At 49.2% G+C, this 10,989-nt stretch overlaps 1 protein-coding gene across 1 annotated transcript; it reads left to right on the plus strand.

The window, feature by feature from the left end:
- The first annotated feature begins 3,015 nt into the window (after nt 1-3,015).
- On the plus strand, nt 3,016-6,497 carry MCHR1 (melanin concentrating hormone receptor 1). The gene is made up of 2 exons (XM_081311563.1): nt 3,016-3,665; nt 4,890-6,497. The coding sequence occupies exons 1-2, from the start codon at nt 3,584-3,586 to the stop codon at nt 5,867-5,869; spliced, it is 1,062 nt and encodes a 353-aa protein (XP_081167689.1). The 5' UTR covers nt 3,016-3,583; the 3' UTR covers nt 5,870-6,497.
- The last annotated feature ends 4,492 nt before the right edge of the window (nt 6,498-10,989 follow it).

Here is a 10,989-nt window from a genome sequence, read left to right on the forward strand (position 1 = left end):
GCACGGCAGTTCAGAGGTGGGGCAATGATTGGATTATGAGGGATCTGAACTCATCAGTGATATAACCAATCAGAGGGATGGATTAATAACTGATAGGTTGATATTGAATGGACTCCTGGGAGGTAGGACCTAGTTGAAGGAAGTAAATCACTGGGGGTGTGCCCCTGAAGAGTTTATCTTCTCCCAGTCCCTTCCTCTCTCTCCCTCTGCCTCCCAGCTGCCATGAGCTGGGCAGCTTCCTCTGCCACACCCTTCTGCCATGATCTGCTACCTCATTTCAGGCCCAGAGCAATGGAGTTGGCTGACCATGGACTGAATTCTCTGAAACCATGTGCCAAAATGAATCCTTCTTCCTCTAAGTTGTTCTTGTCAGGTATTTTAGTCACGATGATGAAAAGCTGACTAATGTACCCATCTAAAAATAACAAAAGGACTAGGGATGTAGCTTAGTGGTAGAGAGCCCCTGGGTTCAATCCCCAGTATTGTAAAAAAACAAAACAAAGTATTGTGGGAGCTATGGTAAATTGAATTGGCTGACTTTCATTCAATGCTTTGAAAGCCTAGAAAAAATGTCAGAGGCAGATAGCCAACAATCTATTTAATAAAAGCAATAAAAGCCAGAAGACCTCCAAAGCATATATTAAAGAGACCCTCATCTTCTACAGTGATAGGACAGACTGTGCCGAAAATAAGACCCAAAATCTAATTGTAAGGGTAGCAGAATTGCAAAGAAAGATAGAATGTGTGCAGTCCTAACAGATCTCTAATGCTAATGTCAAGGCCCTGATGAAAAAAGAGTGGAACCCTGAGGTTTAGGAGGGGACATCTGGTACATCAAACTCCCCAAGACCCCTGAACCCCCTGAAATTCCAAGCTAGCAGAAGCAACCCTTGCCAGCCTACTCTTGTGTAGAAGAGCAGTGCAGAAATTAGGATAAGATTTAACCCTTGCAAGAGGATATCTGTTTTCTTCAGCTATGACCCCCGAGTCCTCACATTGCTTTGGACTCAATGACTAAAGTCAGATCTCAGTATAGTCTGAAAGAAAGGCAGTCCTTGCTTTTGGAGAAAATAGTCAATCCCCAGGACCCAGCTAATATGGTCTGGAAGAAACAAAGGCAATAAATGTGAGGGTGCTAGACTATGGTGCAAATTGACAGGGAAGCACTCTCCTGGAACATGGGTATAACATTCTGGAAGGATACCTAGAGCTAGACTTAACATGCTTCATGACATGCTCTATGGAATGGTCTACAGTAATAGGATGGGGGTGCTGGGACTGCCTTGAGAGAGTTTTGGGTTTTTTTGAATGATAAAAAAATATATGGGGCTGGGGATGTGGCTCAAGCAGCAGCACGCTCGCCTGGCATGTGTGCGGCCCGGGTTCCATCCTCAGCACCACATACAAACAAAGATGTGTGTCCGCAGAAAACTAAAAAATAAATATTAAAAAAATTCTCTCTCTCTCTCTCTTTCTCCCTCTCTCACTCTTTCTCCCTCTCTCACTCTCTCTTAAAAAATATATAAGGTTTATAATGATTTTTTTATATTGTGGTAATTGGACATCAAAGTGTTCACTTTAATCTTTCTTTTTCTTTTCTTTTCTTTCTTTTTTTCAGTGGGGTTTTGTTTGTTGGTTTGTTTTCTATGGTGAATGGAATCTGAGGATTCACATATACCAGGCAAGCTCTCTACCACTGAGATACGCCCTGAGTCCCTTTTGTTTTATTTTGAGACAGAGTCTAGCTAAGTTGTCCAGGCTGGTCTCAAACTTTCAATCCTCCTGTTTCAGTTCCCCAAGTCCCTGGGCTTGTACTTAATGCCAACAAACCTGGCTCTTAAATGCTTTTATGTACCTGTTGTGCAACCATTGCCACTGTCTATTTCTAGAATTTTGCTGTTATTCCAAATCAAAACTCTGTACCTTTTTTTTTTTAGTACTGGGGATTGAACCCTGGAGTTCTCTACCACTGAGCTACATCCTTAACCCCTTTTAAATTTTATTTTGAGACAGTGTCTTGCTAATTCACCTAGGCTGGCCTTGAACTTGTGATCCTCCTGCCTCAGCTTCCTAAGTGGCTGGGATTACAGGTGTGCACCTTTGTACCTGGCTACTTGGCGAAGTTTTGAGAAAGAGGTCAAAAGACCAGGGAAGTTGGAGTGCTAGAATGGGATTTATTACTTAAGACCACAGAGCCCAACTGCTGACTGAGTTTTCCAAGGAAGCCCAGAGCACACCCCTTTCACGGTAAGGGACACTCGGATCAGGGGGCATCAGGGAGGAGGGGCACTCCATTAGAAACATGCTAAGGGTTCCACTGAACCTGAAAGTAAGCTATTGTCGGCTTTTATTTAGGCTCCTCATGTGGTAGCTCAGAAGGCTAAGACCGGAGGGAGTGTACTGGTAAAGATGATCGACTCTACTTGGCGTGAAGAACTAGGGTGCTGCTACACAATTGGGGGCAAGGAAGAACAGGTCTGGAATTCAGGGGTGCCTCTTGGTGCCTCTGTGCCCACTGATGAGGGTTACCAAGCAATTGTGGTAACTAAGGACTCAGCCCCTGAGTCTGGTAGTGATGTGGCAGCAGATCTTGAGGGAACATCCTTGAAGCATGCAGCAGGACAGCCTCCGCAGGGAATTCACTGGTGCCTACTCCCTTTGAGGCTGTTCCTCACTGACAATCTCTCTGGGGGGCTTATGCTCTTATTGCTCTGATATTTGTTTCGGGGATTCCCAGGTAAAACTTCAAAGACCTCAGAGCATTTACAAAAATAAAACATCTATAAACTCAGTCCCAGCTGATCCTGCGCAGATGGGAATTTGTCTCTTCTGGTTCCAGAGGCCCTGGCCCTTGCCAGCATGGAGTGACCTAAATCACCCCTGAGTCCCTGGCATTCAGCAGCCCACAGCTCCTCAGCTTCTGAAGGATGCCGGCAAACACACCAGTAAGAGGTTTGGAATCCACCGAGGCACAGGGAAGGAGCCCAGGCTGACCTCCAGCGTGCATGAGGGCAAACATGCCTTTGATTCCCAAGTTCTGTGAACAGCCTGCTCCGGCCCCTGGCATGTGACCCCACTTCTTATACCTGGGGTCAGGGGTTGCCAGGTTTGTCCTGGCCTCCCAAAGGAGGCAGCCTGTTTGCTTTTACCATCTTGCCTTTGAGGAGACCTTGATCCTCATGTAAGGCAAGCCGCAGCAGCCCCTGTGTGCACAGAAGACCGCCCCAAGAGCCAGTGAGAAGGAAGTCCCTTCCCTGATGGGGCCGCCTGAGCCCAGTGCCTGCACTCTGCAGGCAATCAGAAGCGGGAGCTGCAGCCGGGACTGAAGAGGTTAATGTGCATCTGCCTCCGAATGTTAATGTGTCTAGGTGATGTCAGTGGGAGCCGGGAAGGAGGGAGTGGGGAGAGCAGTTGGGCTTGGAGGCAGCAGAGGCTGCCAGGCTGCGGAGGAAGACCCCCTTCCAGACTGCGGGGTTCACAGCTCTGCTCTGGGACGAGGCGGGGGCAGGCACTGGAGGTTGCCGCAGCCTGCGTGGGTGGGCAGGAGCTCAACTCAGGGGAGCAGGCGACCCGCACCAGCTGAATGGACCTGCACGCCTTGTTGCTGCCCACTGGCCCCAATGCCAGCAATGCTTCCGATGGCCCTGACAACCTCACCTCTGCCGGTGAGTGGAGTGGGAGGGGAGTCCTTCCCCTGATGGGCTGGGGTGGGAAATGGGAAGGTTTCACCCAGGAGCCAAACTGCTTGGGAAACTTTATCACAGTTCTTGGAGACAAGCTCTGCAGTTGGCTTTGCCTGGAGGGGAAGGAGAGAAGTGGACAGAGGTGGGCAGGGCAGAAGGGGCAGGAGCAGAGGAGAGGGCAGCGGCGCATTCAAAAGTGGCAAGGGATGGTGGCCAGCCGTGAGGGAGGCAGGGGAAGCCTTGCTGATGAGTTCCAATACGCTTTGCAGAAAAAAATCTGGGCTGGAAAAGCAAGCCGGAGAAGCTGCCGGGTAGCGTGGGAGACAGCAGGAGCCTGGCTCACTCACCTCACTGGGGGCTCCTCTTACTCGCACTGGGGTAATGGGGTCTGAGATGCACTTACTGCCCTCTGGCAGAAGCTGTGGGAAGCGAAGACTTCACAGAGCTTGAGGGGATTAACTTTTCTGGTGAATTAAGCTTCCTGACATTTCCAGAGCTGCAGTGCCCTGGGATTCTAGCTTTGAAGGAGAAGGGAAGGAAGGAAAAGAAGAAGGGTTTGAATGCAGGAAATTTTCAGGCTGCAGGGTTGCAATACTCAGCTTCCATCTTTGCCTGACTCAGAAAGCTGAGGCTGGTGTGGGAACTGGCCAAGGAAATTCCTGGTAGGAGTCTGGAGCTCCCAGGGCCGCAAACCTGACCTGGGCTCAGTGAGCAAAAGGCTCCAGGAGAGTGCCCGGACTCCAGCCAGGGAATCCCTGAGATGAAATGATAGGGGTTGCAAATAGACAATACATGCACACACAGACACACACAGAGACACACATACTCTCATGATGATGATGATTATTATTTTTTTTTGGACAAAATTTTCTGTTGAAACCCAGGCATCTACAAACTAATTCTCCATCAGTCAGTTGTGGGTCTTGACTCTGTGACTTCAGAGTAGACACAGGAGGCAAAGAATCGGGTCTTTCAACTCACAAGTGGCTTGGAAGAATCTGGTAGGATTCCCAGGGAACAGTGGAGGAGGGCAAGGGGACAGGATTAGCAACAGTGTGGAGAGGAAGGCTGGTGGGAGAGAGTTCCAGATGAATGTGGGCCCCGAGCTGAGACAGTGGGGAGGGTGAAAGGGAAGCCAGAGTCCACTGGGGGTGGAGCGGGAGCAGAGGCCATGTCACGTGGAACACTTACTCCTTCTGTCCCCAGTGTCACCTCCTCGCGTGGGGAGGGTCTCCTACATCAACATCATCATGCCTTCAGTGTTTGGCACCATCTGCCTCCTGGGCATCGTGGGGAACTCCACGGTCATCTTTGCAGTGGTGAAGAAGTCCAAGCTGCACTGGTGTAGCAACGTCCCTGATATCTTCATTATCAACCTCTCCGTGGTGGATCTCCTCTTTCTCCTGGGCATGCCCTTCATGATCCACCAGCTCATGGGCAATGGCGTCTGGCACTTTGGGGAGACCATGTGCACCCTCATCACAGCCATGGACGCCAACAGTCAGTTCACCAGCACCTATATCCTGACCGCCATGGCCATTGACCGCTACCTGGCCACGGTCCACCCCATCTCTTCCACCAAGTTCCGGAAGCCCTCAGTGGCTACCCTGGTGATCTGCCTCCTGTGGGCCCTCTCTTTCATCAGTATCACCCCGGTGTGGCTCTACGCCAGGCTCATCCCCTTCCCCGGGGGTGCTGTGGGCTGTGGCATCCGCCTGCCCAACCCAGACACTGACCTCTACTGGTTCACGCTCTACCAGTTTTTCTTGGCCTTTGCCCTGCCCTTTGTGGTCATCACCGCTGCCTATGTGAGGATCCTGCAGCGCATGACCTCCTCGGTGGCCCCTGCCTCTCAACGCAGTATCCGGCTGCGGACAAAGAGGGTGACCCGCACAGCCATCGCCATCTGCCTGGTTTTCTTTGTGTGCTGGGCGCCCTACTATGTGCTGCAGCTGACCCAGTTGTCCATCAGCCGCCCAACTCTCACCTTTGTCTACCTGTACAACGCGGCCATCAGCTTGGGCTACGCCAACAGCTGCCTCAACCCCTTTGTGTACATTGTGCTCTGTGAGACATTTCGCAAGCGCCTGGTCCTGTCGGTGAAGCCTGCTGCCCAGGGGCAGCTTCGCACGGTCAGCAATGCTCAGACAGCTGACGAGGAGAGGACCGAAAGCAAAGGCACCTGACACTTCTCCTGCCATCCAGATACCTCCTAGTCAGGTCACCACAGCAAGCCATGGGGAGACCTAGAGAAAAACCCAAGGCCATCCTGGGGGGAGGCAGGGAGGCTGGGTGACGGGTTGCTGCAGTTAAATATACTATGGGGCCCACCAATTGCTGGGGAGAATTGGAGTCAGCTTGGGGGACTTCTGACCTCAGAAATGCCATTGGGGGGAACAGGATGAGGGTTTTGGGTGGAAATGTTTGTTTGAATGTTCCGTTGAGCCCTACATGTGTAAGCTCCCATGTGTCTTTTTCCCAAGGGAAGAGGTGGAAGGCTCCTAGCTGAACTTGTTTAAAATCAGACAGGGCCAGCAGATGGGCAGCAGGGCCACATCGCCCAGGGCCCTTGGGAAAAGGAAAGATGGCGCAGCCCAAATGCACTTTCCCATCTCTGGTTGGTGTTAGAGAAGGCATCCTTTCTCCCAAGCTGGTGGGTCACAGAAAGCGAAGCCTGTTGTCTTCTTTCCAGCATGCTGTGTTGATTTCCCTTTCTCTCTAGGGGATGCATGTTTGCATTGGGGGTGGGGCTCTGAACCCCACAGGAATTAAAGCCCATTTTGCTGAAAGATCTGATTAGGAGAAGAGGAGGGCAAGCTGGGGTGGGTGGGGGTGGGGGTCTTGAAACCAATAGAAATGGGGGGAGGGGGCTTTTGCAGCTGTGGGGACTTTCTCTTCGTGGCGCTCATCTGCTCCTCAGTAGCTCCCTGGAGTTGGCGTCCATGTGTTCTACATGTGCAGAGGGTCATTCCAGTGCCTGATGTATGGACATCACCTTGTAGCCCTTCCTCTCCAAAATCAAAATGAATAAAAGAAACCTCCACCCACGTGGCTCTGGATGCTTCTGTGTCATTGCTTGGGTTTGGGGTGAGTGCAAGTAGCATACAAGGGAAAGGGGTCTTTTGGCTGTGGCGCATAGCCTTTGGTTTGCGCTGTATGTTAGGGAGCCTGAAGCACACAGGAGGATTCGGTGACATTAAAGGAATTACTGTGAATTGATTAGATTACAGTTCTGCTGCTGAGCTGATTCTGGGGACTCAGCTTCCTGACTTGGACATGTCACCAAGCCTGGCCCCTCAGGCCCTAAGTCCTCCCTCCCACCCTTGTGCGCCCCCTCCCCCTGCTGAGTCACCAGCTGCAGGGCCAGGGCGGGCTATGGGGGCAGCCTGAGCCATCTGAGATCTGGGTGGCAGTTGGAGCAGGCTACTGCAGGCCACTGGGAGGCAGCCCTGCCTGCTGCTTCTCAGTTCCTTCACTGAGAGGGGGCCAAGCCAGAGCCCTCAGCAGCCGCTCAGTGGACGTTAATGAGATAGTGGGAGCAAATTGTCCAGAAGCATCCTTAAAGCAGGCGAGTGAGCACAGCCCGTTCCTGTGCTTGCTGGTTGTTGTTCAGGCGAATCGCAGCGATAGCCTGCTTGGAAAACTTCTGGGCAGTGTCCCTGGGTCAGCTATTTTTGTCATCATCATTAGTAGTTTCTGGCCCACTGTTAGCTTTCCTCTTTGTTATCAATAGGGTCTCTAGCTGCCAAAGGAATGCCCGAGGTTCATTTTAGATGCACATTTTAGATTCTTAGGGGAGTCTTGGGGCAAATTTAAGAAGAGTCAGCCACAGTTTGGTAAAGGAGCCCTTTCTTTACCAAGAAATCTGGGAGAGGAAATAAGTGAGACACAGGTGACCGAGTGGATAGAGGCCCCAGCCTCTCCTGGGGAAAAGGGGAACATTCTGTCCTCCAGCTCTCAAGCTGAAAGGGAAGCCCAGGGGACCAAGCCAGGAAAGTGAGTAGGTGGTGCTGTAAACAGAAGAGAGGGCAGAAGATCAGGGGAGCCACAGAGAAGTCAGGGAAAACAGAGGGCGTAGGGGAGAAGGGTATCAGGGAGGCTGAAAGAGGTGAGGGTACTATAACAGGGGTGGGGGATGTCGCCAACACATCTCTCCCCAGCCTGATCCAACAGGAACATAAACACTGTTGAGATGTCACAGCATGAGGATAAGCAGAGGTCAGATGGGTTTGTCATGGGAGAAGAGATATCTCTGAAGAAGGGTCTGAGGGGTTCCTGCATTAGAAAAGAATCCAAGGGAGAATGAGGGCGATCTCACAGAGAGACTCCTTTGGGAGTGAGGCAATAAAATACATATTCAAAGGAGAATGTGGGTCTTCTCGAGAGTGAGAGATGTGGTTTGGAGGTTCCCAGCTCTTCTTTTAAAGGAAATTTGGTGAGGGGTGGGTATGGAAAGGCATGTAAGAATGATATCAGTCTGGTGATCTCTCAAGACAGTTTCTGGTGTTTGGTTACTCTCAGGATCCTCAGGCTGACATGGTCTGTCTTATCTGACCAATAGCACCAGAAAGAGCCAGATGAGGTGGTGCATGGCCATAATCCCAGCAACTCCAGAGGCTGAGGCAGGAGGATCACAAGTTTAAGACCCTGTCTCAAAAAACAAGGGGGTGGGGTCTGGGGATGTGGCTCAAGTGATAGCGCGCTTGCCTGGCATGCGCAGGGCGCTGGGTTCGATCCTCAGGTCACATAAAAATAAAAATGTTATGTCCACCGAAAACTAAAAAATAAATATTTAAAAAAAATTCTCTCTCTCCCTCTCTCCCTCTCTCTCTCCCTCTCTCTCTCTCTCTCTCTTAAAAAAAAATGCTGGGAATGTGGCTCAGTGGTCAAGTGGGTTCACTCCCCAGTACCAAAAAAAGAAGAAAAAAAAAAAGACACTAGAAAATCCCATAAATTATGGGTGCCTCAAGATATCTTTGTTTTTTTTTAAGAGAGAGAGAATTTTTTTAATATTTATTTTTTAGCTTTTCGACGAACACAACGTCTTTGTTTATGGTGCTGAGGATCGAACCCAGGCCGCACACATGCCAGGCGAGCACCCTACCGCTTGAGCCACATCCCCAGCCCTCAAGATATCATCTTTTTGCTTAATCTGTTTAATGTGTGTGTGTAGGAGGTGTAATTAAGAGCGCTTTGTAATTAAGTGTCCTTTCTTAAGTCTGCTTTAAGCCTACCTGTTTCTTATTCCTCCGGTACTGCCTCAGGTTAAGGGTGAACTAGCTTCTGGACACTGTTTATAACAGTGGGGAACTTCGTCTGGCAAGTCTGAAGAGTGAGTAGAACTTTCCTTTCCTCCTCATTCAAACACGCGCCCCCCCCCCCCCCCATCGGTTGTAGCCAGAACCATGTGGGCCACTGAGAGATACAGAGTCCAGGAAGGGGCTGGAGGCTGTGCACTTGATTTTTGCTCCTTTTTCGCTTTCCATTTGTTATGGTTTGGATTTGAGGTGTGCCCCAAAAGCTCATGTGTGAGACAATGCAAGAATGTTATGAGAGGTGTACCCTAACTGAATGATCAGTCCCCTGACAGGGATTCACAAGGTGGTAACTGTAGGCAGGTAGGTGTGGCTGGAGGACGTAGGCCACTGGGGGTGTGCCTTTGGGAGTATGTTTTATTGCTGGTGAGCAGAGCTCTCTCTTTACTTCCAGGTTGTTATGTCTTTCTTTGGCTGCTTTCCTCCACCAAGCCTGATGCAAGTCATTAGGCCTCACGTTGGGCCCAGAGCTATGGACTGGGCCGACCATGGATTGAACTTCTAAAACTGTGAGCCCAAATAAACTTTTCCTCCTCTTTGTTGTTCTTGACAGGTATATTGGTCACAAGAACACAAAAGCTGACTAGAACACCATTCCCTAACGAATAGTCTCCCCTGTTACCCCATCAAATCATTTCCCCAACCCAGTGAGTGCTTCATACACTGCTCCCTTACAATTATTTCCTCCTTAACTGTGAGGATGATGTTCCTAAAATCCATGGTAGGGGGATTCCATTGCTGACGTTGGGAGCTCCCAGGTTGAGAAGTCAAAGGTGCAAGTGAACGCTAGGGAGCCCTTCAGCAGTTGGGCCTTCACCAGTGAATAGGAGGAGCATTATGGAAAGTCACTAGAATAATTTTTTGCTTTCGTTTTCTGCATTTTTGATTTTTGTGTGTGGGACATAAAACTTGACATTTTAACCACCTCCAGTGTCCGGTGATATCAAGTACATTCCTATTACTGCATCACCACCATTCATTTCCAGGACTTTCATCTTCCCAAACCCAAACTCCCAATAAAACGCCAACTCCCCGTTCCCCCTCCAGCCAGCCCTTGGCAAGCACCCTTCTACTTTCTGTCTCTGTGCTTTTGACTAACCTAGAACTTGACATAAGTGGAATTATACCTCATTTGTCCTTTTGCGACTGGCTTATTTCAGTGAGCATGATGTCCTCAAAGTTCATCCCTCTTATTGTATGTGACGGTATTTCATTCTTTTTTTAAGGCTGAATAAATAGTCTACCACGTGTGTGTACCAATGTGCATTTATCTACCTCTATCTGTGGATACTTGGGTTGCTTGCACTTTTGGCTGTTGTAAATAATGCTGCTTGGCCCTTGGGTGCATACATAATTGTTTGAGTCCCTGCTTTGGGTGTACACCCAGAAGTGGAAATTGCGGGATCATATGGTAATTCTGTTTAACATCTTGAAGAGCTGCCAGAGTTTTCCACGGCAGCTGCCTCGTTTTACATCTCCCCAGCTCCGTACAGGGTTCCAATTTCTCCCCATCACCAACACATACTTCCTTCCCCTTTGCTTTCTTCTCTTTAAATAGAAGCTATTCTAATGGGTGTGAAGTGGTCTCATGGAGGTTTTGATTTGCATTTCCCAATGATCCATGATGTTGAGCATCTTTTCATGTGTTTTCATTATTCATTTGCTACGATTCTTTGGAGAATGTATATTCAAGGCCTTTGCCCATTTTTAATGGGGTTGTTCTTTTGTTATTTTTAGCAAGGATATTTTATTCAACTCAAATTAATAATAATTGGCTCTTCATGCCTTATTACTAGAAAAAAAATTTTAATAAGTTAAAAACTAGGTTCTTTCTCTCCTGCAGCTCAAGGAAGTACTTGACCTTTTTTTAAAAAATTCGAGCATTCGGATGGAGCACCACAGTTTCCCCAGAAGCTCTTCTACCTCTCAAGCCTGTGATCAGCTTTTATTTATTTAATATTTATTTTTTAGTTGTAGTTGGACACAATACC

This window comes from Spermophilus citellus (assembly GCF_964194105.1).
Source record: "Spermophilus citellus genome assembly, chromosome: 10".
Taxonomy (NCBI): Eukaryota; Metazoa; Chordata; class Mammalia; order Rodentia; family Sciuridae; genus Spermophilus; species Spermophilus citellus.